The sequence below is a fragment of the Callithrix jacchus genome, chromosome 2 (assembly GCF_049354715.1).
Source record: "Callithrix jacchus isolate 240 chromosome 2, calJac240_pri, whole genome shotgun sequence".
NCBI classification, from domain to species: domain Eukaryota; kingdom Metazoa; phylum Chordata; class Mammalia; order Primates; family Cebidae; genus Callithrix; species Callithrix jacchus.
In genome coordinates, this window is record NC_133503.1 from 139,933,211 (window position 1) to 139,959,580 (window position 26,370).

Below are 26,370 nucleotides of genomic sequence, written 5' to 3' on the forward strand. Positions count from 1 at the left end.
TTACATGGGTGGGCAGCATATAGAGTGTGGATCTGCAGGAGCAAGGGATGATTCACGTCCTGGGCAGGGCAGAGAGGTAAGGTGTAGGATTTCATCATACTACCCAGAATGGCATGCAACTTAAACCTTACGCATTATTTATTACTGAAATTTTCAATATTTTTCAGACCAAGAGTAACTAAAAGTATGGAAAGTGAAACCGCAGATAAGGGGGATTACTATAATTTAACCTCATAGTAATTCAGAGTCATAATAATCATAATCATTAATCTTATATATGGTTTAACTAAAATGACAGCTTGTGGATTTGTGGTGACCAGTTTTCACTTACACTAATTAGTGGTTTCTATGTTTTCTGCAGCAAGTTTATCAGTTAGTTATTGCTTTTCTGTTTATATTTTCTTTGTTATTTTCTCAGCTCTTACTGGTAGACCCTGCTACTGTACTTACCTCTATTACATGTGTTACCTCATTCTCATTCACTTCAAAGGTATAAGGTATAAGGTCTGAGCCACGACAGACTATATATCCAGAGATAAAATATATAAGCTTTAGGGAGGCTGAGGCGGATGGATCACTTGAGGCCAGGAGTTCAAGACCAGCCTGGCCAACATGGTGAAACTCTATCTGTACTGAAAATACAAAAATTAGCTGGGCATGGTGGCACACACCTGTAATCCCAGCTACAAGGGAGGCTGAGCACAAGAATCACTTGAACTCAGAGGGTGGAGGTTATAGTGAGCTGAGATCGTGCCACTGTACTCCCGCCTGGGTGACAGAACAAGGCTCTGTCTGAAAAAAAAACAAAAAAACAAAACACAAGAGCTTTAACTATACCAAGTATTTCCTTTGGGGTCTTAGCTTTATTCCATATAGCTGAACTTGCCATGCAAGACTGCTATTAATTTATAGGAATATTAGGTTGGTTCAAAAGTAATTGCAGTTTTGACCATTACTTTCAAAATAAATGTTAATAAAAGTACAACCAATTTACAATTATACTACACTAAATCTCATTTTAATAAATTTTTTTTCAACATATTTCTTTTGTACTATTGATACTGCATAGTTTTAAATTATACTTTTATAAAACCTTTAATAATATCCTACTAACATGTAAAATAAAAATCACCAACCAACACCATATTGAACATCATAAATGACATTACATATTTTTCTTACTTAACAATTTTGTTATAGCTGGGTTTATGGGCCCCATACTAACACATCATTTCAACTTAACTCATTAAAAAAACTTCTAAATCAATTATAAAAAATGTATGATACTAACTTTAGAGTTTGCATAGCCATGCTTAAGGAATTATAAAGAGATGGCTCTCCATGGCAGGTCATATCCACAGCTTTCTTCAAAGATGTTACATGTTTTCTTGGGTTTCCTAAAATAAAAATAATCTTTTAATAAAAGCCTATATATTATAAATACAAATAATCTCCTTATAGACTAGCATATTTTAAAATAATATTAACCTAGAGTACATTTTTACTCTTAATATTTCCATATTTCATCATTTTTAAGACCAATACATACATTTTTCTTTTTTTTTTTTTTTTAGAGACGGGGTTTCACCATGTTGGCCAGGCTGGTCTCGAACTCCTGACCTCAAGCAATTAACCCGCCTCAGCCTCCCAAAGTGCTGGGATTACAGGCGTGAGCCACCGCACCCAGCCAAGACCAATACATGTTCACATTTTGACATCTCTGAAATTAGCATGTGTTTAACAATCACTGGTAGCAAGCAGCACTTGTAATAGTTATCTTTGCCTGCTCATATGTGAACCTACAAATAAGTCTTCATACGCTGTTGCTTCAACTACATTATGTACATTGTCCTCTTTATAGTGAGTTTAACTGCCATTTAACATGGTTTTTAGGGCTGGACGCGGTGGCTCACGCCTATAATCCCAGCACTTTGGGAGGCCGAGGCAGGTGAATCACAAGGTCAAGAGATTGAGACCATCCTGGTCAACATGGTGAAACCCCGTCTCTACTAAAAATACAAAAATTAGCTGGGCATGGTGGCGCGCGCCTGTAGTCCCAGCTACTTGGGAGGCTGAGGCAGGAGAATTGCTTGAACCTAGGAGGTGGAGGTTGCAGTGAGCCAAGATCGCGCCATTGGACTCCAGCCTGGGTAACAAGAGCGAAACTCCATTTAAAAAAAAAAAGGGCGAAACTCTGTCTCAAAAACAAACACACAATAAAATGTTTTTAGATAGGTTGTTAATACAAAAGGCTGTATTTTTATGTAGAAAGGTGTGGAACACAGCAGTGAGGCATAAATTTATTATCAATGAAGCAAATATTCATTAATGAAAGAATGTATGCAATTCCGTATTTTTCTTGAGGTAAGAAATTAAGAGCTTTACAAGACCTAAGAAAGGAACATTTCCACAGAGACAAAGCTGTGTTATCTCCTCCTACCAAACAGCATCTGAAAAGACTGTCTATCTTATACCAAGCAATTCAAATGAAGGGGAAAAAGCTGCCAAATTCTTTTTTCTCTTTTTAATATAAAAATGTATTGTAGATAGGATCTGGCTCCGTTGCCCAGGCTGAAGAGCAGTGGGGCGATCTTGGCTCACTGCAACCTCTACCTCCCAGGCTCAAACCATCCTCCCACCTCCACCTCCCAAGTAGCTGGGACTACCAGTGCCCGCCACCATACCTGGCTAAATTTTTTTGTATATTTTTGGTAGAGACAGGGTTTTGCCATGTTGTCCAGGCTAGTCCTGAACTCCTGGAATCAAGCAATCCTCCTGTCTCAGGCTCCCAAAGTGCTGCAATTAGAGATGTAAGCTACCACGCCAGGCTCCCAAAGTGACAGTCAAATTACCAAGAAGCTAGTATAACCAATTCATATATCATTTGATATTGTGTTAAAATTTAACTACCAGGACTTTTCCTTCTTAATGGCCCATAAAAGTATCTTATAATTGATGGAATCTGAGGTTCAATGAAATAAGAGTATTCTGTAAACATTTTCCATTTCAGCACTGTCTTTGTATCAATCAATAATCTAAGCATCATTAAATTGATTTTATCATACAATATAATTCATCAAAGTACTTCTACACTATTAAACATTTTATTTCTAATCTGTCACTATTATACATAATATTGCAAAGAGTATCTTTGTAGAGTGATCATTCTCCTTCCATAACATTTCCTAAATATAATTTCAGGAGCAATTTTTATGCTTTTCTAAAAAATATTAAGTAATTTATAAGACTATCAGCACTATAAATAACAGTTTCTCTGTGGTTCCACAAGCAACACATTGCTTTTGAAACTTATTTTTGCTCATTTAAAATATATTAAATAGAAGGCAGGGCACGGTGGCTCAAGCCTGTAATCCCAGCACTTTGGGAGGCCGAGGCAGGTGGATCATGAGGTCAAGAGATCGAGACCATCCTGGTCAACATGGTGAAACCCCGTCTCTACTAAAAATACAAAAAATTAGCTGGACATGGTGGCTTGTGCCTGTAATCCCAGCTACAGGAGGCTGAGGCGGGAGAATTGCCTGAACCCAGGAGGCGGAGGACGCGGTGAGCCAAGATGGCGCCATTGCACTCCAGCCTGGGTAACAAGAGCGAAACTCCGTCTCAAAAAAAAAAAATACATATATATCTATTAATAAAATATTATGGAATTGTGGAATTGGACGGAATTGTTTTTTGATCACTAGTTTCCCTTATTTAATTTCTGGTTTTTTAATTTCTTTTCTGTGTGAATTATGTCTTGTCTATTCATCAACTTCGAGCTCCCTAGAGTTTTTATTCATCTGAATAAGTTTTAAAATACTAACCATTTGTAATATTTAATATTTATTGCAAGTATTTTAGATTCACAAATTTTAGAGATGAAAAGTACCTTGCTAAGTCCAAATCCCGCATTTCATAAGTGAGAAAATTAATCTAAACTAGTGAAATGATTTGCCCAAAGACATATGTCTACTTAACTACAGAATCAGCAGCACTCAAACCTAGATCTGGCTATCTACTTACTTTCCTACCGCATCATACAAAATTATTTTTAATCTCCCACTATGTTATGGGTATAAGAAAAAAGCACACCACGATAGTGTCAGCATGGTTTAAAAAAGGTGCCTTCAGGCCGAGCACGGTGGCTCACGCCTGTAATCCCAGCACTTTGGGAGGCCGAGGAGGGTGGATCACGAGGTCAAGAGATCGAGATCATCCTGGTCAACATGGTGAAACCCTGTCTCTACTAAAAATACAAAAAATTAGCTGGGCGTGGTGGCGCATGCCTGTATTCCCAGCTACTCAGGAGGCTGAGGCAGAAGAATTGCCTGAACCCAGGAGGCGGAGGTTGCGGTGAGCCGAGATCGCGCCATTGCACTCCAGCCTGGGTAGCGAGAGCAAAACTCCGTCTCAAAAAAAAAAAAAAAAAGGCCTGTCAGAATCTCCAGAGAATTTTTCATCTTTATACGCATGACTTCACTAACATCCATAGACAACTGCTGAGGCTGGGCATGGTGGTTCACAACTGTAATCCCAGCACTTTGGGAGGCTGAGGCGGGTGGATCACCTGAGGTCAGGAGTCCACATCAGCCTGACAAAACATGATGAAATCCCATCTCTACTAAAAATACAAAAATTAGCTGGGCATGGCAGCACACACCTGTAATCCCAGCTCCTCGGGGAGCTGAGGCAGGAGAATCACTTGAATCACTTTAACCTGGGAGGCAGAGGTTGCAGTGAGCCATTGTACTCCAGCCTGAGAAACAGAGCAAGAGACTCCTTTTCGGTGGCGGGGGTTGGGGCGGACAGGGAAAGAAAGTAAAAGAAAACTGCAGGTTATTTGGAGAAAGTAAACTGAGAGGAAGGAAGACTGACCCTATATCCCTACCTTGGGGAGCCATCCTTCTCCCACTATGTAATAATCCTGCTTAGTTCATGTGGTACTGACCCTACTTCTATCCTGCTCTGGGCATAGGCAGGTAATCCAAGCACACAAACAAAATACTTCATTCCTTCTTCCCTCACTTTCTTCATGGATGGGAAGATCATAAGTCAGGCCAATCAGGGTCCTCCTTAGACTTGTGCTGAAGCCATAGGCTACCAGTACCATGAAGACTGGGACTATTAAGAGACATCTTTTCAAATTCCAGAAAATCTAACAGAGGATGAAGCCAGACAAAGCCAGGACCCCAACATATGCAGCAACTATAGATGAAATTAGCCCACCTTTGAGCATAAGCCAAAAATTTTCCTTCTGCACTTAAGCTAGTTTGACATTCTTTTGATACCAAGTTTCTTGGATCACTCCAGGCAAATGTACATTTGACTCCTCACAGTCATAATGGAAAACTATTGATGAAGAAAGTAGGTCATTTCCCTTATGTGTGTTGACAAAGACAAAAGGTTGAGAACCATTTTTTAAGGGATAGTGTATTTCACAGAAAATAAAGTAGAATCAGTGTTGCTAATTTGTAACAGCATATATACCAAAGCAAATAAAAACTGCCATTTACTATCTTTTGAAACTAAAATTCAGTTAGGCTTTATGCCATGGAAGCAGAAAAATTGATTCATTAGCAATTGCTATAGTTCAGTTTTTGTATGTTTTCCTTTTTAAATTAGATGCTTAACTTTTTAAGAATGTAATTTTAAGATTAACTGGATTTTATAAATGGTTACAATAATTATATTTTAGTATTTTCAGGATAAGAACATATTAATTTTAAATAAAAAAATTTATATTCAATGTAATATGATTTACCACTATGCAGAATTCAATTTAAAACAGTTAACCTTATATCCTAAGAATATAACGGTGGGGAAGATGTTATTAAATTGTTTCACCTAGAGAGCACAGAAGAGGCCTTCACATTACTTATTAAGCAGCCATACAAACAGAGTTACGAGGTTGGGTAAATAAAGCAAAGTCCTTGAGTCCTGTAAAGGTAATTTTATGCATACCTGAGAGTTCAGTCAGTTTTTCAGCTCTTTTACTCTTAGTTACAATTATTCCAATCTTGAAATAAAAACAAAAATTATTATTAATATAATAAGTTATTTCCTCCCAATAAGAATACATATAACTATTCCTGTAGATAATATTGGGGCAGAAATAAAAGAATTTATATAGCTAAAATAAGCTAGTAACTACAGAAGAAAGAAGCAACATGTGAGAAACCTTTTGTCATTGTGTTTTTGGCAAATAAATTTAGCTATGAGTTCACCGTACATTGTTTAACTTTTAGAGTTACTATGCTTTTCATTGATAAGTATGCCAGAACCTGGTTAAACAATCTGGGTAATTCACAAAATACATGTCCAATTTTTAAAAAATAAATTATGGCCAGGTGCAGTGGCTCACGCCTGTAATCTCAGCACTATGGGAGGCCAAGGCGTGCGGATCACGAGATTAAGAGATCGAGACCATCCTGGCCAACATGGTGAAACCCTGACTCTACTAAAAAATACAAAAATTAGCTCGGTGTGGTGGCGCATGCCTGCAGTCCCAGCTACTCGGGAGGCTGAGGCAGTAGAATCGCTTGAACCCGGGAGGCGGAGGTTGCAGCCAAGATCAGGCCACTGCACTCCAGCCTGGAGACCGAGTGAGATTCCGTCTCAAATAAATAAATAACATTTTGCAGCAAAATAGGAATCTAATTCTGAATTCTATCACTTATATACGTACCTGACTAATAGGATTTTGATCAAAATATTCCTCTACGAAGTATTCCAACAACTGTTTAAACAAAAAAAAAAGACATACTAGATAAAGGCAAAATAACAACCATATAAAACATGTCCAATTGATGTTTGTGAAACCTGTTTATCAAGCCTCACTTCTCACGACTTTTAAACTTAGCAGATTTTCTTTTTTTTTAAAGACGGGGTTTCACCGTGTTGGTCAGACTGGTCTTGAACTCCTGATCTCAGGTGATCTGCCCGTCTTGGCCTCCAAAGTGCTTGGATTACAGGCATGAGCCACCACGCCCGGCAAACTTACAGATTTTCAAAGTATGTTAATAAAAATATTAAATAATAAAAACCTTAATTTGAAATGGTGGGTGATGAGATAGGTTTGAGCTAGGTTTTAAAAGATGGAACCATTTGGATGTGCCAGAAAAAAATTTAAACAAGGGAAAGGTCCAATGAAGAGAGACGGGAGAATGAGCAGAACTAAGAACAGGTTTTGTTGAATTAGGAATAATATGAATGTGTTTGTAATCTGAGGAGAAAGATTTAAGTAAGGCAAAGGAGAATGAAGATTCAATAAAGAAAAGGAATAACTGAGAGCAAGATCCTGATGTGGGGTGGGAGGATAGAAATAAAAAATACAAATAATTAGCTATGTTGGTTTATAATTTCTTTAAATGACCTAGCAGTACCTCTACTTAGCTATCATTAGTATTAACTAAAAATACAAAGCAAAAAAAATTTTTTTTAATTGCATTCTTTAAAAATATCCTTTAGAATCCAGTGTTCTTCCCCACTTTTTTTTAGTAAAAATTAAAGTGATTTTAGTACAAATTTAAATGATTTAGTATAAATTTAAATTTTACCTTTAAAGTACATGTCAGTCTATTAGGCTTTAAATCTTGGTCTTCCATTGTTCTTGATCCATCTACTACCACATAAAGGTGACGCATCTACCAGAAAAAAGAAAGGGCCAATTTCAAGTACCTGTTTTGTTTTGTAGAAATTGGGTCTCACTTTGTTGCCCAGGCTGGTGTCAAACCCCTGGGCTCAAACAATCCTCCCACCTTGGCCTCCCAAAGTGCTGGGATTATAGGTGTGAGCCACTATGCTCACACTTCAAGTGCCATTTTGACTAGTAAAAATGACATTTAATAATTATATATTCTATGCATATATTTTTAATGTATTATTTTTAAAAGTTTGTTGTTTTGCTATTGTTTTTTCTAGCAAGCTAGAATGCTTCTCTAACCCAAACTAGTTCTGTACTAGTAAAAGAAAAAATAATGACATACCATTCCAAGTCGAACTTGTCCATGGTGCTCAAATACTCTGTTAAAATTATACAAACATTTTAATGGAATTCCATATACTATCCCCTACACAAAAAAATAAACACAACTTTCCAATTGACCTGCTTTTTCTTTTTTTCTAATTCTGATTAAGAATGTCATAATTTGAATTTTTTAGTGGAGTAAATAATTAACTTATGGAATACATATAATTACAGGTATTATAGATAGTCTCTGAAGACCATTTTCCTGCTGAGGCAAGGGTAGGTAGCTAGTTCTTTCCCCATGGTCAGAAGGCAACAGGTCAGCTCCCTGAAACACAGCTGAAATGAAGTACTGAGGAGTGTTTACAGCTAGAAAGGCTTAAAATGAATATATTTTACCTTTTTAACATGCATAGGAAGAGGTTACATACCTTTTTCTCTTTGCCTTAAACAGAATGTCTTCTATTGTAGCTTTAAGTGATCCAGATTCATCTTCTTTAAGAATCTCCCTATAAGTTATAATTATTCATTTGAAAAGATAAGCTAAAATGATTACTAGCCCAAATGAAATGAAAATATATCTCCACATAAAGAGTTACATGTGAGTGTTCATGGATGCATTTTCCTAACAGCCAAAAACTGTAAAGAACCTAAATATCCACAGACTAGTGAAAGGATAAACAATAATGTGGCATAACTATAGATGGGAATACTATTCAGCAATAAAAAATGAAGTATTAATACACGCTGCAACATGGATGAGTCTTGAAAATAGGTGAAAGCCAGCCACAACAGACCACTTATTATAGTCATGCAGTGCTTACTGACAGGGATACAGTCTGAGAAATGCATTGTTAGGCAATTTCATCATTGTGTGAATATCATAGGGTATACTTACACAAACCTAGATAGTATAGCCTATCCCACGCCTAGGCTACAAACCTGTACAGCATGTTACTATACTGAATATCTGAGACAACTGTAACACAATGGTCAGTATTTATGTATCTAAACATACATAGAAAAGGCACAGTAAAAATACCATATTATATCATGGGACTATCTTTTATGCGGTCTTTGACCCAAACATCATTATGCGGCACATGCCTGTATATGGTCACATTTTTGTGAAATGTCCAGAATGAAATTAATTGTAAATGGATATGAAGGATCTTACTGGAATGGTTAAAATGTTGTAGAACTCAGGTGCAATGGCTCGCACCTATAATCCCAGTACTTTGGGAGGTTGAGACGGGCAGATCTTGAGGTCAGGAGTTCCAGACCAGCCTGGCCAACATGGTGAAACCACATCGCTACTAAAAATACAAAAATTAGCCAGGCGTGGTGTTGGGCGCCTGGAAAATCCCAGCTACTCGGGAGGCTGGGGCAGGAGAATCTCTTGAACCCAGGAGGTGGAAGTTGCAGTGAGCCGAGACGTGCCATGGCACTCCAGACTGGGAGACAGAGTGAGACTCTGTCTCAAAAAAAAAAAAAAAGGGCCGGGCGCGGTGGCTCACGCCTGTATCCCAGCACTTTGGGAGGCCAAGGCGGGTGGATCACGAGGTCATGAGGTCAAGAGATCAAGACTATCCTGGTCAACATGGTGAAACCCTGTCTCTACTAAAAATACAAAAAATTAGCTGGGCATGGTGGCACGTGCCTGTAATCCGAGCTACTCAGGAGGCTGAGGCAGGAGAACTGCCTGAACCCAGGAGGCGGAGGTTGTGGTGAGCCGAGATCACGCCATTGCACTCCAGCCTGCGTAATAAGAGCAAAACTCCGTCTTAAAAAAAAAAAATGTTCTAGAACTGGTTTATGGTGATGGCTACAGCGCTCAGTAAATTTTCTATCAATAAAATCACTGAATTGTATATTGGAAATGGGTAATTTTAACATATGTAAAATATACCTTAATAAAGTTGTTAAAAAAAAAAGACATCTAAAAGACAGAGCAATAATGCTCTCCTTACCATGTTCTTTCATAGCCTCCTTCCCATCGCTTAGTTCTTTCAGGTTCTTCATCCATTTTTTAAAATATGTATTTTATTATTTAATAATCTGTAAAACCATTAGAATGTAAGTTATCTAAAGATGTTTGTTATAAAATGCATCCAATTAAATTAGAAAATTAGACACATAAAGTAAAAAAAAAATCAGAATGCCAGGTCCTTATTCTTCCTATTTTACTCAATAATTGTCATTAGATAAAAATCCTCATGGAATTCCATTTCTCATTTCCAAGAAATAATATGAACACGTATACACAAAATTGGGACCAATAAAAATAAGCATCTTTTTACAATCTGTAAAAGAACAAAAATGCTTTATAGATGTGTCACATGACAAACTGTAGAATTGTGAGGAGTACGGGTGTAGCTAAACAAGATTAGACACAACTAATTATTATAGCTGAGTGACATACGTGATTCATTGCACTATCTCTCCATCTTTGTCTAAATTTTATCAAAATCAAAAGTTTTAAAATGACATTTATTATTTATAAATGGGTAAATGCTTATGGCTCATAACTTTAAAAAAAAAAGACAAAATTAAACATAGTTCTTTGAGACATCTCCAAACTGCTTTCCATAGTGGCTGAACTAATTTACATTCCTATCAACAGTGGGGAAGCATTCCCTCTTCTCCATAACCTTGCCAACATCTGTTATTTTTTTGACTTTTGATAACACCCATTCTGACTGGTGGTGAGATGGTTTCGTGGTTTTGATTTGCATTGTGGTTTTGGTTTGCATTTCTCTAATGATCAGTAATGTTGAGCATTTTTTTCATATATTTGTTGGGTTACATGTATGTTGATCCAACAATCTGATTACTTTCTAGTAGAGATGGGAAAAGTTTCTAAAGTGCTGGGATTACAGGCGTGGCAATGTTCTCAATATTTTTAAACTCAAATTCTTGGCAGGACACAGTGGCTCAAACCTATAATCCCAGCAGTTTGGGAGGCCAAGACAAAAGGATCACTTGAGTTCAGGAGTTCCAGACCAGTCTGGGCAATAAAGTGAGACCTCATCTCTAGAAAACATCAAAAAATTAGCTGGGCGAGGTGGCGAGTGCTTGTAGTCCCAGCTACTTGGGAGGATAAAGCAGGAGGATGGTTTGAGCCCAGGAGAGTAGCTGCAGTGAGTTGTGTTCACTACTGCACTCCAGACTGGGTGAGAGTGAGACCCTGTCTCAAAATAAATAAATAAACAAAAATAGAAACTGAGAGACTTTCGGCTGATCACATCAAAGGACTTCTCTCATATATATATATATATATAATCAGTAGTCCGTTTCCTGGAATCCAACTCCAGACAATCCCTCAACATATACCTACTGGTGTGATTCCCGTTACATGAGCTCGGAATGGTATCTGCAAACAAATGAGAGCACCAAACACTGCGATGTAAAAAGCTTTTCCCCATACCTTACCCTACCAAGTACTATGAAACTGGCAAGGGTGATTATTGTCCTTATTTTTCAGGTATGGGATTCAGGGTCAGAGGTTGGTCACTCTCTCAATCGGGTCACAAACTCGAACCTTGAACCATCATTTCTAAAAGTCGCGCTTTTACTTAGGGAGGGAGGGCCTGCAGCCTCCAATGCTACTGGGCGGCTCCCCAGACGAAAGTTACCTTCCTTTGCCTTCACAAGCTCCCTCACATCCTCCTTTCCTAAATGCCCAGGCAGGGCAATTCAGCCTCTGTTCCCCGCCACGAAAACCCTCCTAGCCGCCTAGCTAGCCAGATGGCCTGCCCCAACTCTCCACCTCACAGACTTCCAACCGTGGACTCACCGGCCCCGCTGGAAGGACGCTCAGCCGGAAGCTCCGCCCCGCTGCTTTAGATGCGACCCAGAAGTCCTTCCGCCGCGCCCTGCGGCCAAGCCGAAACGTTCCGGATGTTGCAGGCTGCAGCTGCCGGAGCGGGGCACTAGGGTGCAGGGCATGCCCGGTGCTGACCTGGGGCGCGGGAAGGGATCGCCTTCCAGCTGGAATTCACTGAGAACCATTGAGTGATCGCCATTCGTTCTCGGAAGGTCGAAGGCTCTGCAGCCGTCGACCTAGGTTCTGAGGAGCTCGATCTTGTTTTTCTACTTCTAATAGGTTAGGATGAAGAACCCTGGTCATAGAAGCAAGGCCAGAGTTATCCTTGATTCTTGTTGTGTATTTCAGGACTCCTCCGTTGCTCTTGCTGTTCATTCAGCTAACATTAATCATCTACTTTGAACCTGATGCATGTCTAAGCACTGAGGAAATAGCAATGAAAAACTGACAAAAAATCCTTGCTCTCATGGAGTTTTCCTTCTCCAAGGGAAGTCAGTATGAAGAAAAACATATACTATATGAAATGGTGATAGTGCTGTGGAGAAAAACTAAGCATTGAAGGGGAAAAATTGCAGTTTAAAATAGAGTGGCCAGGCTGGGCGCGGTGGTTCACTCCTGTAATCCCAGGCCTGGAGATTTGGGAGGCCGAGGGGGTGGATCATCTGAGGGCACGAGTTCGAGACCAGCCTGGCCAACATAGTGAAACCCCCGTCTCTACTAAAAATACAAAATTTTAGCCAGGCCTGGTGGCAGGCGCCTGTAATCCCAGCTACTCGAGAGGCTGACAGGAGAATCCCTTGAACTCGGGAGGCAGAGGTTGCGGTAAGCCGAGGTCACGCAATTTTCACTCCAGCCTTGGGTGACAGGAGCAAAACGCCGTCTCAAAAAATAGTGAAATAGGGTGGCCAGGAGTCCTCGCTGAGAAGACAGTTAAGCCATGACCTGGATGAGGAAGGGTGTTAACCTGCTGATAACTAGGGAAAAAGCTCTTCAGACAAAGAGAGCTTCAAGTGCAAAGACCCTGAGGTAGAATTGCACTGGATTCTTTGACGACTGCAGGAGTGAGCAGGGGATAAGTGGTGGCAGCTGCAATCAAAAGTGTAAGGTGGGGAGGAGAGGCTGTGAGCATTGCTAAGAACTTTGGAGGAATTGTGTTGTGATAGCTTGGACCAGCAGCTGGTGAGAAGTGACTGAATTCTTAATCTTCCCGATACACTGGATGTGTTATGAAAAAAGAATCAAAGATAGCTCCAAAGTCTTTAGCTCAGCAACCGAAAGGAGTTGCAATTATTGAAACGTTGGCGGAGTCAGTAAGATCAATTCAGTTTTGGACAAGTCGTTTGAGTGCCGATTAATACAAGTGGAATCACTGGCATACCTGAGAAATGGAGAGGCAGTGCACCCCCAGATGATCAGAAAAGGATTAGGAATAACAAAGGCATTGCAGAAGCTGGGGCTTCTTTCCTTCTCCATCAGCATATTCATCCCCTCCATTGTCTTTATTTTACTGTTACAAAATTCTTTTCATCTCTGTTGTCTCCCTCAAAAATATAAACAAGGTGTCTTGCATAACAGTGGAAAGAAGAGCCCTGGATTGAAAACCAGGCTCTGACACACTGGCTGGGTGACCTCAAGCAAGTCACAACGGAAGTCTATGAACTAATGTGTAAAATAGGGTTGTCTCCACCAACCCTACAGGGCTTAGTTGCAACTCTGTAACCAGTCTCATTTCTTCCCAGAAGACAAGATTTTATTGTTTAGTTTTTGTGTCTTTGCATGATTTTTTTTTTTTTTTTAAGACTCAGTCTCGCCGGGCGCGGTGGCTCACGCCAGTAATCCCAGCATCCCAGCACTTTGGGAGGCCGAGGCGGGCGGATCACGAGGTCAAGAAACTGAGATCATCCTGGCCAACATGGTGAAACCCCGTGTCTACCAAAACAATACAAAAATTAGCTGGTCTGGTCGTGGTGGAGCGCGCCTGTAGTCCCAACTACTTGGGAGGCTGAGGCAGTAGAATTGCTTGAACCTGGGAGGCGGAAGTTGCAGTGAGCCAAGATGGCGCCACTGCACTCCAGCCTGGCACCTGATGACAGGGAGAGACTCTGCTTAAAAAAAAGAAGAAAAAAAAAGACTCAGTCTCGCTCTTAACCGCCAGGCTGGAGTGCAATGGCATGATCTTGGCTCACTGCATCCTCTGCCTTCCGGGTTCAAGCAATTCTCCTGTCTCAGCTTCCTGAGTAGCTGGAATTACAGGTGCTTGCCACCACGCCCGGCTAATTTTTGTATTTTTAGTAGAGATGGGGTTTCACCATTTGGCCAGGTTGGTCTCAACTCCGGACCTCAGGTGATCTGCCCGCCTTGGCTTCCCAAAATTCTGCGATTACAGGCGTGAGCCCCACGCCCGGCGAAAAAAGTTTTTAAAGGGAGAGAAGGGGAAATTAGTTGTGCAATGTCAGGAAGCTTCCATGCTTGCCTCCCTCCCACCTTTGATCCCATTAGAGGACTCACACACAAACTCCACACTTTTCCTTCCATCCTTCCATCAATCCTAACCAACCGTCCTATTGCAAGATGGGATGCATTCCTCTAGGACAAACAGCCTAGAGGAAAAGACTTTAAGGAAAACCAGGAAAAGGACAGAGGACTACCCAAGAGATATAAAACATATTTGTGAAGACAGAAGACTGAGTTTTCCTAACTGTAATACTTGCTCTGTATAGATTCTAGACATGGATGTTAAGATTCAACTAGGAATGGCACTAAAGCAAAACAATATAAAACATGCATAAATCTATAACCTCTTGGCATGCATATGACTAACATAATGTTGTAATCATGTACAAAGTGGTAGAATACATTATGTAACCTCAGACGCTTTTTTCAACTTGTAAAACTAACTATAAATAATGGAATAATCTGTACTTTGCTTGAGTGGCTAGACACAATCAATAGGGTTAGGACATTCACAATCATCTTAGCCAGTGCATCAAACTGATATAAAAAGCATGCAACCTGAATAGACAGGTTCCCTTACAGGAAAACTAGGCCTCATTGAAACCTCCAGAAGGTCTCATTGAAAACCTGCATAACTGAAAACAGTATCTAACAATCGTGATCTTGATATGCAAACTATTTGCTCTATCCTAAAGAAGCATTTATCATGTAAAAATAGTTGGAATGCCAAACCTGCATTCTCTCTCTAGAATTCAAAAGAATTTACACTCTAAGGCTGCACCCAGCACAGACCAATCATATGGGATTGGATGATACCCGCACTTTAAAAAACACAATTTGCTTTTAGAAAACTTGTTAAAGTGCCCTCTTGTGTTCTCCCCTTTCCCCCTCCCCTGGCAAAAAAGAAAGCTTGTTAAAGTTTCACCTTCTGGCTTTGGAAGATAGGGGTAGCTAGGCATATTTACTTTTGGACAAGGACTGAGTCATACATTAACTATGAGATTATTACAAATATATTTTACATATACAAAAAACTGAAGTAAGGGGGCTCGTTTCTCCAAGATCCCACAGCAAGTAACTGCAGAAGGACAAAGCAAAAATAGGACAACACATGCACGCAGTACCAAGGAGGTCTTGTGGCACCAACTGGAAACCGTTCGGAGACACTTCCACATTCCATTGTAGTCATACACAAAACCTTAGTTATGGATCCATGCTTCTCATAACGCCAAAATGGCACTATTCTAATTTACGAACACAACGTTTTCTAAAAACTACCCAAATTATTGAAGTGTTTTTGCCCACTTCTTCCCATTAGAATAAATGTAGACAGTAAGAAACACGTGAGAGATGATGCAGTCCTCCATCAAATTTGTCCTCTCACAGGAAATGGCATGATGTAGTGTAGCAGAATCATGAGCTGCCAGGAAATTATGAAGTCTGATTCCTCCAGCTGAGTCTTTGAAAAAGTCCAGGTGGGAAACGCTGCCATCCTGATGCTGAAGCAAGGAGAATGTCCTTGTGTGAGGAATTCTCAACACCAACTGAAGCTAAGGTCCCTGGAGCCATGATAAAAGCACTTTTCTGCCCTGATTCTTCTTTACACACATATACCCATTCAGGTCTTTATAGATATTTCCCAGGAAGCCTTTATAAGTACTTAAAATGCACTCAATATTAAAATAGGATATTTTATTTACATCATAGTGATCTATCTCATATTAGCCAATCTATTGATTAACAAAGTCAACACAGGATGGAAGTACAGAATCTAATAGTCCAGGCTGGGTGTAGTGGCTCATGCCTGTAATCCTAGCACCTTGGGAAGCCAAGGCGGGATCACCTGAGGCCAGGAGTTTGAGACCAGCCTGGCCAACATGGTGAAACCCCGTCTTTAAAAAAAAAAGAATCTAACAGTCCAAGAGACCAAGATCTGAATCCCTTGTTTTGCCACTTGTTAGTGTATCATATCATTAGTTCCTTGTCTATAAAGCAAGAAATGGTCACATGTCAAAAGTTTGTTGTGAGGATTAAATATCATGTATGTATTTATGTATATATAACTTATTTATTACAAATCCTAGTTGACTTCATTTTATTTAAAAAAAAAATAGGAGGCACATGTAACAAAACATTAACATGTTATTTCTGGGTGGTTGATACTTGTATTTTATACTTCTCCGTATTTCTTTAAATTTTTCAAAATAAAATATTGATCCTATAAACTTTTAATACAAAGTCACACATGTAGGACATCACTTTATACGCAGGGAATCTTTATGAAATGAACTATGTGCTTTCAACAAACTCCTTAGAACAATGGTTTATAATAAAGCAGAACTGCAACAAGAACCATGGGTCAGAAATGAAAGGGATGTCAGAAATCTAACTGACTGAGTGGCTTTTCGAATTTACGTCCAGCTGGTTAATGCCAGCACCAACAGAAACACTCTGATCCTGGTTTCCTAAAATGGTATTTGGAATAAATACATGTGAAAATTTTTCTCATTTTTAAAATTTCAAAGTCCAATTTTATGGCACAACTTTACAATGCAAATTCTTGCTATTTAACTTTCTGCATACAGCTGAATAGTTTTGTTTTATGAAAATACTGACAAATTTGCCTTCATAAATTAAGTACACTGACTTCCAGATCAAGTTGTTGAAAATTTAACACAGAAAAGGCAGTTAAAGGTGCTCATCAAGGGAGTCCTTTTCATTTGGTATAAACCCAAAAGCTATGAAAATACCTTTTGTATTGGTCAGGTGTGGTGGTTCACACCTGTAATCCCAGCACTTTGGGAGGCCAAGGCAGGCAGATCACCTGAGGTGGGGAGTTCAAGACCAGCCTGACCACCATGGAGAAACCCCATCTCTGCTAAAAATACAAAATTAGCTGGGTGTGGTGGTAGATGCCAGTAATCCCAGCTACTTAGGAGGCTGAGGCAGGAGAATCACTTGAACCTGGGAGGTGGAAGTTGCAGTGAGCTGAGATCGTGCCATTGAACTCCAGCCTGGGCAACAAGAGTGAAACGGTCTCAAACCAACAAACGAAAAAAGGCCTAGCGTGGTGGCTCACACCTGTAATCCCAGCACTCTGGGAGGCCGAGGCAGGTGGATCACGAGGTCAGGAGATCTAGACCATCCTGGCCAACATAGTAAAACCCCATCTCTACTAAAATACAAAAATTAGCTGGGTGTGGTGACCTGCACCTGTAGTCCCAGCTTCTCAGGAGGCTGAGGCAGGAGAATTGCTTGAACCCGGAAGGTGGAGTTTGCAGTGAGTCGAGACAGCACTCCAGCCTGGTGACAGAACAAGCCTCTATCTCAAAAGATAAAAAAAACTTTTGTATTAAGTATGAATAGCATGCAGAAAATTAAGAATTTATTCAGTTTGAAGAGATAAATCAGTGATATAATGGAAACATTTAAAAGTTTATCTCTGGAAAATAATTCAAAATCATATATCAAAAATTATATACTTAAATATTTTAAATGCATGCTAAAGGCAGTTTATAGATTCTAAAAAAGGTTTTTAGAAAAGTCTAAACTGGGATGATCACAATCAACTTAGCACAGTGCTATCGACTAATTTTACTTTACTAATAAGAATCCGAATTTTTTAAAAAGTGATACAATTTAAGGGCACCATTTGAAATTATTTGGTATCTGATGGTATAGCATTCTATTTCCAGACACATCAGCATTCTTACAGCCGAAGGACTGGAAAATGACCAACCAGCATAGCACCCAAAAGAGTATAAACAACAATAGATACAACTCCTGAGTGTGGTTTTCCACAGCTATATGTTAACAGCACTAACAATGTCAAACAAGTTATTATGGAAACACCAGGTTTAATACCTTATAAAGGATGTATAGAAATTGAATCCTATAAGATACAGGTCAAGTCACAATGGAATTATAAATGTAATCAGATATTCTGATATAATGAAAAGGTCTAGCTAGTTTTAAAAAAATGCATGTAAACCATAAGATAGAAAGTATTTAAAAATACATAAAATTCTAACCACTGGGTTTAAACTTTGATTTTAAAAACATATATATTTACAATCTTTAAATTTCACACATTTTTTACTTTTACATGATCTTTATTATCAGGATAACGTAAGAAAAACCTCTTTTAACAATTCACATAACAGAAAAAAAATTAATAGAGAGGCTGTTAGATTGTTACATAGTAGCTAAAATATGAAAGGCCAGGGACTTTATTATTTATGTAGTCATAAAATAGACTTAACTAAAACTGTGCGCTAGGAAACAAGCAGTCTCACTTCAGAGATGTCATTGCAGGAACCCAGTTTCCTTATGTGGAAAAGAATGATTATAAATAACAGTTATCTGAAGGGTGGTTCAAAGGATTAAATGAGATCACCTATGCAAACAAATACCTGTAGGTATTAAGACATTGTCTGGGGTGTGAAGGTTTAGTTCACACCAGAACCTTCCTCTAAGGCTTAAAAACCTCAAACAGTATTTCTTTCTTAATACAAGAACCAATGTTTAAAGCATAAAATCCTTAATTGGAGTGTTCAGCCCAGTTGATTATTGAAAGCTACTTATAAAATGCTTCAATACTGATGATATTAAAGCAACCAAAACTTTGTGATGCTCACAAAGGTTTGGCTTCCTGGGTTATGGTCCAAAGTCATTTCCTTCTGAGAAGATTGCAGAGATATCAGATACTTAATTTCTCAGACAACTCAGCATCAGCCTTCTATGTTTTCTGTCTATCATAGTCTCCAACCATCTTCTTGATGTGTGACAATTTGCTCTTTAACTGCTTGCAATGATTCTTCTTATTTTTGTAATCTGCAGACTAAAAAGCAAGAAAATAAATCACATAAATTCAACAAAATAAAAGCAGGTCTGCTGGGAAGGTAGAGGTGAACAAAAAATGGAAGATTTAGTCAGAGAACTGTTGGGAGTGTTAACTGAAGTAATATACTCAAGGTGCCTGGCAGTATCACTAACAACACAGGCGGCTGATTGTTTGCTCAATCCTATCTTCTAACCTGGGTTTTTACAAAGGATACCCTTATTTCTAAAAATCTGTAAAATGACCAAGAAAACTTACGGGCCTTTTTGCTAATACATCATCTAAAACTGTAAGTAAAACAAGGAACTGGTGATCTCAGTTGACTGAGGAAAACTGAATAGGGGATAAGAGAGATGGGAAATTTTACTGTATACACTTTAAACTCTTATTTAAAATCATGATGCCTGCAATTTATAACTTTTTTGGGGGGGAAAGGGTCTCATCCTATTGCCCAGGCTGGAGTGCAGTGGTACAATTATAGCTCCCTGCAGCTCTGAACTCCTGGGTTCAAGGAATCTTTCTGCCTCAGTCTCCCTAGTAGCTAGGACTATAGGCATGTATCACAGCATCTGGATAATTTACAAAAAAGTTAATATAAAACTTTTTAAATATTTTAAGTCAATAATGACTGACATGCCAAGTGTTACCAAGGATATAGAGCAACAGGAGTCTGGGGTGGTTGGTGGGAATGTAAACTGGTACAACTACTTAGAAGGTTGTTTGACAGTATCTACTAGGCCAGGCGCGGTGGCTCAAGCCTATAATCCCAGTACTTTGGGAGGCCGAGGTGGGTGGATCACGAGGTCAAGAGATCAAGACCATCCTGGTCAACATGTTAAACCCCATCTCTACTAAAAATACAAAAATTAGCTGGGCATGGTGGCACATGCCTGTAGTCCCAGCTATTCGGGAGGCTGAGGCAGAGGAATTGCCTGAACCCAGGAGGTGGAGGTTGCAGTGAGCCGAGATCGTGCCACTGCACTCCAGCCTGGGCAACAAGAGTGAAACTCTGTCTCAAAAAAACAAAACAAAACAAGACAGTATCTACTAAAGCTGGATACACACATGCCCATCACTTCTATGTTCAAACATTTACAAATATGTTTGAAGCTGCATTTTTTTTTTTTTTTTTTTTTTTTAGTAGAGACAGGGTTTCTCCATATTGGTCAGGCTGGTCTTGAACTCCCGACCTCAGGTGATCTGCCTGCCTCGGCCTCCCAAAGTGCTGGGATTACAGGTATGAGCCACCATGTCTAGTCTGAAGCTGCAATATTTTTAAAAGCCCAAAACTGGGAACAACCCAAATGTTCACTAACAATAGAATAGATGCATAAAGTTGTGTTTTATATACAACACTACACAGCAATAAAAATCAGTGAACTGGCCAGGCGCAGTGGTTCACGCCTGTAATCCCAGCACTTTGAGAGGCCGAGGCAGGCGGATCGCTTGAGGCCAGGAATTCGAGACCTGCCTGGCCAACATGGCAAAACGTTGTCTCTACTAAAAATAAAAAATTAGCCAGGCATGGTGGTACGTGCCTATAATCCCAGCTAGGCTGAGGCAGAAGAACTGCTTGAACCCGGGAGGTGGAGGTTGCAGTGGACGGAGATCGTGCCACTGCACTCCATCTTGGGTAACAGAGCAGGACTCCATCTCAAAATAATTTTTTTTTTTTTAAATAAAGACGGGGTTTCACCATGTTGATCACGGTGGTCTTGAACTCCCGACCTCAGGTGATGCGCCCGCCTTGGCCTCCCAAGTGCTTGGATTACAGGCATGAGCCACCACGCCCAGCCTCAAAATAATATTAATAAACCATGAATGGACCATTACAAACAGTACTGAGCAAAAGAAATCACACACAAAATCATACTGTGTGGTTCCATTTATGTTATGTTCAAGATAAACAAAACTCTATCTATGATGTTAGAAGTGAGCATGGTGGACCCCTCTGGCAAGAGGGTAAACACTGGAAAGGAGTACAAGGGGTGGGGTGGGGGTGCTGAGGGTGGGAAGGCACTGGAGAAAATACATTTCTTGATCTGCACATACAGGTATGTGGTCACATTGTGAAAATTCACTATGTTATATGTTTTGATTTGTGCACTTTTCTGTATGTATACTTCAACTTTAAAAAAATATATTTAAACGCCAGGCGCGGTGGCTCACGCCTGTAATCCCAGCACTTTGGGAGGCCGAGGCAGGTGGATCACGAGGTTAAGAGATTGAGACCATCTTGATCAACATGGTGAAACCCCATCTCTACTAAAAATACAAAAAATTAGCTGGGCACAGTGTCACATGCCTGTAACCCCAGCTACTCAGGAGGCTGAGGCAGGAGAATTGCCTGAACCCAGGAGGCGGAGGTTGCAGTGAGCCGAAGTCGCGCCATTGCACTCCAGCCTGGGCAACAAGAGTGAAACTCTGTCTCAAAAAAAAATATATATATTTTTTTGATCAGCTTTTCCAGTGGTGGAAATCCCCCCACAACAACATGTCTCTCACAGAGGATCTCCTTCATCCCTCTCCAGTAGAGGAGAAAGGGAAACCCAAGCAGCAATGCCTGGTGCAGAGCCCCTACTCCTACTTCATGGGTTTAAATGCCCGGGATGTGATACAATCACCGCGGTCGTCAGCCAGGCACTAGCTGTAGTTCGTCAGCCAGGCACTTGCTTTGCCTCCTGTTCCACTGTCCTTCGCAGCCTACAGGAGGCAAAGCAAGGCTTAACAAGGATGCTCCCTAGGGAGGAAGCAACACCCAAAGTACCTGAGTCAAGATGAGTGGGAAACTATCTCAATAAACACATATTGGATTTAAAAAAATAATAAAAAGGTTTAAAAAATCAGTACTGGTTGTAGCTTTAAATAGCTGAAATTAAAGTTCCAAAACCTCAGTTATAGTTTTCATCTTTAAGGGCTTTTTATGATAATCAGTGCATATGTGACAAGGAATTAATAGACATTCTAAATGCTAGATTTAAGAAAATTTAAGAAAAATAGAAATGAGTAACACAGAAAAGTTCTTCCTCCAGATGAGTAGGTACAAGAATAAAAAGAAAGAAGAAAAGTTCTTCTAAAGAAAAATCTCCGATACTTACTCCCTTCACTTGCTTCAGTCTATTGTATTCATCAGCAGCAGTCTATTAATGAGAGACACAAAGGAATATGTTTATTGGGGCATTTTCTCTTTCAAAAGTAATATTCCTTATGTTATACTTTGAAGCTAAAAATGACAGCTGATGACAAAAATATAAGCATTTAAAAGGATGAAGTCATAAAGCTCCTAAAACTCATGATCAGCAGGAAGGTATGAAGGAATTCCGTGAAAAGACATCTATGATACTGTATCTTTCACATTTCACTCACACAGGCAGGTAACTCTCTGTTCTGCTACTTCTCATCTCTCCTTCATGCCAGTCCCCATGCTACGCTGACACCAGGAAGATCTTTTCTAACACAGAGCTCTGATCAGGTCATCTCCCACTACACAACCGGTCTGAACTTCCCATTACCTTCTCCCTTCATCCAGTGTCCTACCTTTCCAGTCTCAGCGCCCATCATCAGCAACTCCTTTAAAAACTGAGACATGTTAAATGCTTCAAGATTTTGATCATGTTTCCTTATGACTGTAATCATGCACCCCTCCCCACCCTTCTGTCTGGAAAATTGTTAATAGTTCCTTCACTGTGAAGCCTTCAAAGATTTTATTTCTTCCATGAGCAGTCAGTTATACTGCTTTCTACACATGATGCAAATATGGCATTAATTATATTGTCTAAATTGTTTAGATGTCAGGGTGTTTTTGTTTTTGTTCTCTTGTTTTAGATGCCAGTTTTTTCATAAAATATGAGAGCTCTTTGGGGGTGGGAACAGGATTTTATGTCTCTAACCTCAGCATTTCCACATCATCAACGAACAATAGGTGATCAACAAATGTTTACTGAATTAAGAAAGATCTATAACACCATATAGAAACCATGAAAGAAATACAAAAGTCTAACTATATAAAGATGTGAATATGTCAAAACTAAAAAGCAGGTCACCTCAACTGAAAAATGGCAGAAAAATTTTTCAGGTATAAGTGAGATGTGCATCAAATGAGCCCTGTATTGCATCACTAGGAAGATGCAGTTAGTGCAATTTCTCTGGAGGAATTTTGCAACAGAAGTTTAAAGGTACATACCCTCTGGCTCTCAGCAATTTCACATTCTGGAATTAGTTCTAATTAGATAAGCAGGCTGGGCACCGTGGCTTACACCTGTAATTCCAGCACCTTGGGAGGCTGAGGCAGGCAATCACTTGAGTGAGGTTAGGCGCTCGAGACCAGACTGACTAACATGGTGAAACACTGTCTCTACTAAAAATATTAAAATTAGCTAGGTGTGGTGGTGCATGCCTGTAATCCCAGCTACTTGGGGGGCTATGGCAGGAGAATCGCTTGAACCCAGGAAGCGGAGGTTGCAGTGAGCCAAGATCGAGCCATTGCACCCCAGCCTCGGCAACAGAGCAAGACTCCACATTAAAAAAAAAAAAAAAAAAAAATGGCCGGGCGCGGTGGCTCAAGCCTGTAATCCCAGCACTTTGGGAGGCGGAGGCGGGTGGATCACGAGAGATCGAGACCATCCTGGTCAACATGGTGAAACCCCGTCTCTACTAAAAATACAAAGAAATTAGCTGGGCACGGTGGCACGTGCCTGTAATCCCAGCTACTCAGGAGGCTGAGGCAGGAGAATTGCCTGAACCCAGGAGGCGGAGATTGCAGTGAGCCGAGATCGCGCCATTGCACTCCAGCCTGGGTAACAAGAGCGAAACTTTGTCTCAAAAAAAAAAAAAAATTAGGCAGACAAGAGAGCAAAAACGGAGAGGTTCACCAGTATATACTGGTATTACTGGAGTAGGGGAAGACATACTTAAATATCTATCCATAGAAAATAACTCTTAAATTATGATACAACCATCAAATTGAAAATTGTTTACCTAATTCTAACACATTAAAAAACTTAAAAGTAGGTCTTTATTATTGATACAAAACAATAACTTGCTGTAGTGTAAAAAAAAAAAAAGCCAGAAATAAGCAGTGCAAGAATGTTGTTGTTTTTTTTTAAAAGATAAAACCCCACAATGATAAGAGCCCGTAAAAGGGACACAGGAAGTGACTGAAAGAGTTCCCAATGGTCAAAGTGAGAACAATTAGAGCTACAAAATAAAGCAGGCTTGGATTATAAAACAGATATCCCTGAGTCCATAAGTGACTGTTAAATAAAGGAACAAATAAACAAGAGACTAATCTCCCTCTAAAAGGTGGGGTAACTATATTAATTTCAGTATGTATACCAAATACAGTATGAAAAGGATGGATTAAAAAAAAAAAACAGTAACTTTACATGGACAAATACGGTCTCAGCCAGGTGATCAAGGGAGGAAAAAAAAAGATAACCATAAACTGCTGATTTAAAACACAGGAAGAAAGCAAATGAAACATGGAAGATGTTTTCCTAAAGAAGGTTATGTGACTCCTGCCTGGAGAGGTTGTTTTAACAGTATTTTGATGATAAGGATTTCTTGAGAGTAGGATTTAAGGTGATTTCTTTTTCGGTATACAGTTCTGTGTTGTTCAAGTTCTTTTCTACAGAAAGAATGAATTGGCTTTATACATAGAAAAGATAACAGTGCCGTTTTTTTTTTTTTTTTTTTTTTTTTTGAGACGGAGTTTTGCTCTTGTTACCCAGGCTGGAGTGTAATGGCGCAATCTTGGCTCACCACAACCTCTGCCTCCTGGGTTCAGGCAATTCTCCTACCTCAGCCTCCTGAGTAGTTGGGATTACAGGCATGCGCCACCGTGCCCAGCTAATTTTTTGTATTTTTAGTAGAGACAGGGTTTCACCATGTTGACCAGGATGGTCTCGATCTCTTGACCTCATGATCTACCCGCCTCGGCCTCCCAAAGTGCTGGGATTACAGGCGTGAGCCACCGCACCCCGCCAACAGTGCTATTTTTTAATTTATTTTGAGATGGAGTCTCACTCTTGTCACCCAGGCTGGAGTGCAATGGCGCAATCTCAACTCACTGCAACCTCCCTCCCGGGTTCAAACAATTCTCCTGTCTCCGCCTCCTCCCCAGTAGCTGGGATTACAGGCATCTGCCACCACACCTGGCTATTTTTTGTATTTTTAGCAGAGACGAGGTTTTGTCATGTTGGCCAGGCTATTCTCGAACTCCTCACCTCAGGTGATCCACCCGCCTCGGCCTCCCAAAGTGTGGGGGATTACAGCCATGAGCCACCATGCCTGGCCTGGCTATTTTATTTTAAATAGGATAGATGTACATAGAATAGTGCTTTGTAATTCTTAACTATTACACATTAGTACAGACTTCTATTAAAAAAGAATTTCATCCAGAACCCAATCTCAACTATTCTTCAATGAACTTAGTTTGATAATTACTAGCACTTTTTAAAAAAAATAAACATTAATATAAAGGATGCTGTATATCTCCACAGATGAGATTCAATCTATATAATATACAAATATCAGGTTGAATTTACCATATACTCTTCACTTTCTTCTCGATAGTCATCCAATTCTTTATCCAAACGAGAGAGTTCTTTATTGACCTCATCAAGTTCTGATTGTAAGCTCTTGTATTCCTGTAGGCCAGTGTCAAAATTTCTCTTGTACAGTTGTCTTTGTTGATCTGAAGTGATAGGTGGATATTCCCTAAAAGGTGGGAGAGAAAAGAATTACATATATATCCTTAGCAGACATAAAATTCAACGCTCCTTCCTCAAAGATAATAAAGCTGGTGGGGTAGGGAGAATGACATTTTCTTGTTTCCTTTTTGTTTCTTATGGAGAAAGGGAGCTAGAACACAAACAAGTTCTATTAAGAATGATTATTACTGCTCATTTTTTAAAAATAACTATGCCTACATAATTTGTAGAAATAACTTTGAAAAGCATTTACAAAATTGAAGGTACAAGTCATAGAAACTCATTTATTCTCCATACACAATATCAGTAATGGACTAGTTATGTTTAAAGACATTTTTTTTTTTATAGTCTCTCTCTGTTGCCCAGGCTGGAGTGCAGTGGCGCAATCTCAGCTCACTGCAACCTCCACCTCCTGGGTTCAAGTGATTCTTGTGTCTCAGCGTCCCAAGTAGCTGGGATGACAGGTGCCAGCCACCACGCCTGGCTAAGTTTTGTATTTTAAAAGAGATGGGGTTTTACCATGTTGGCCAGCCTGGTTTCAAACTCCTGACCTCAGGTGATCCACCTGCCTCAG

The 26,370-nt window shown here is 39.7% G+C and overlaps 2 protein-coding genes across 9 annotated transcripts in view; both read right to left on the minus strand.

Annotated features, from left to right (window-relative positions):
• The window catches only part of GTF2H2 (general transcription factor IIH subunit 2), a 29,762-nt gene extending 17,957 nt beyond the window's left edge, over window positions 1-11,805 (minus strand). The window contains exons 1-8 of one of the 4 annotated variants that reach the window (XM_035291449.3): window positions 11,763-11,805; window positions 9,937-10,024; window positions 8,398-8,475; window positions 7,986-8,022; window positions 7,557-7,643; window positions 6,686-6,736; window positions 5,962-6,016; window positions 1,292-1,397 (exon numbers count right to left, since the gene is read on the minus strand). In XM_035291449.3, the coding sequence (XP_035147340.1) occupies window positions 1,292-1,397; window positions 5,962-6,016; window positions 6,686-6,736; window positions 7,557-7,643; window positions 7,986-8,022; window positions 8,398-8,475; window positions 9,937-9,992 (470 nt within the window). In that variant the 5' untranslated portion in view covers window positions 9,993-10,024; window positions 11,763-11,805. Of the gene's footprint in view, window positions 1-1,291; window positions 1,398-5,961; window positions 6,017-6,685; window positions 6,737-7,556; window positions 7,644-7,985; window positions 8,023-8,397; window positions 8,476-9,936; window positions 10,025-11,601 lie in introns of all 4 variants that reach the window. The other 3 variants (XM_035291450.3, XM_035291451.3, XM_035291452.3) reach the window with 3 other exon arrangements.
• Window positions 11,806-18,083: 6,278 nt separating this feature from the next.
• Window positions 18,084-26,370, minus strand: part of OCLN (occludin) — a 62,934-nt gene continuing 54,647 nt past the window's right edge. For all 5 annotated transcript variants that reach the window (XM_054252206.2, XM_008991966.5, XM_035291454.3 and 2 more), the window contains 3 exons: window positions 25,632-25,803; window positions 22,185-22,226; window positions 18,084-19,086 (listed from right to left, as the gene is read on the minus strand). In XM_054252206.2, the coding sequence (XP_054108181.1) occupies window positions 18,985-19,086; window positions 22,185-22,226; window positions 25,632-25,803 (316 nt within the window). In that variant the 3' untranslated portion in view covers window positions 18,084-18,984. The remainder of the gene's footprint in view (window positions 19,087-22,184; window positions 22,227-25,631; window positions 25,804-26,370) is intronic.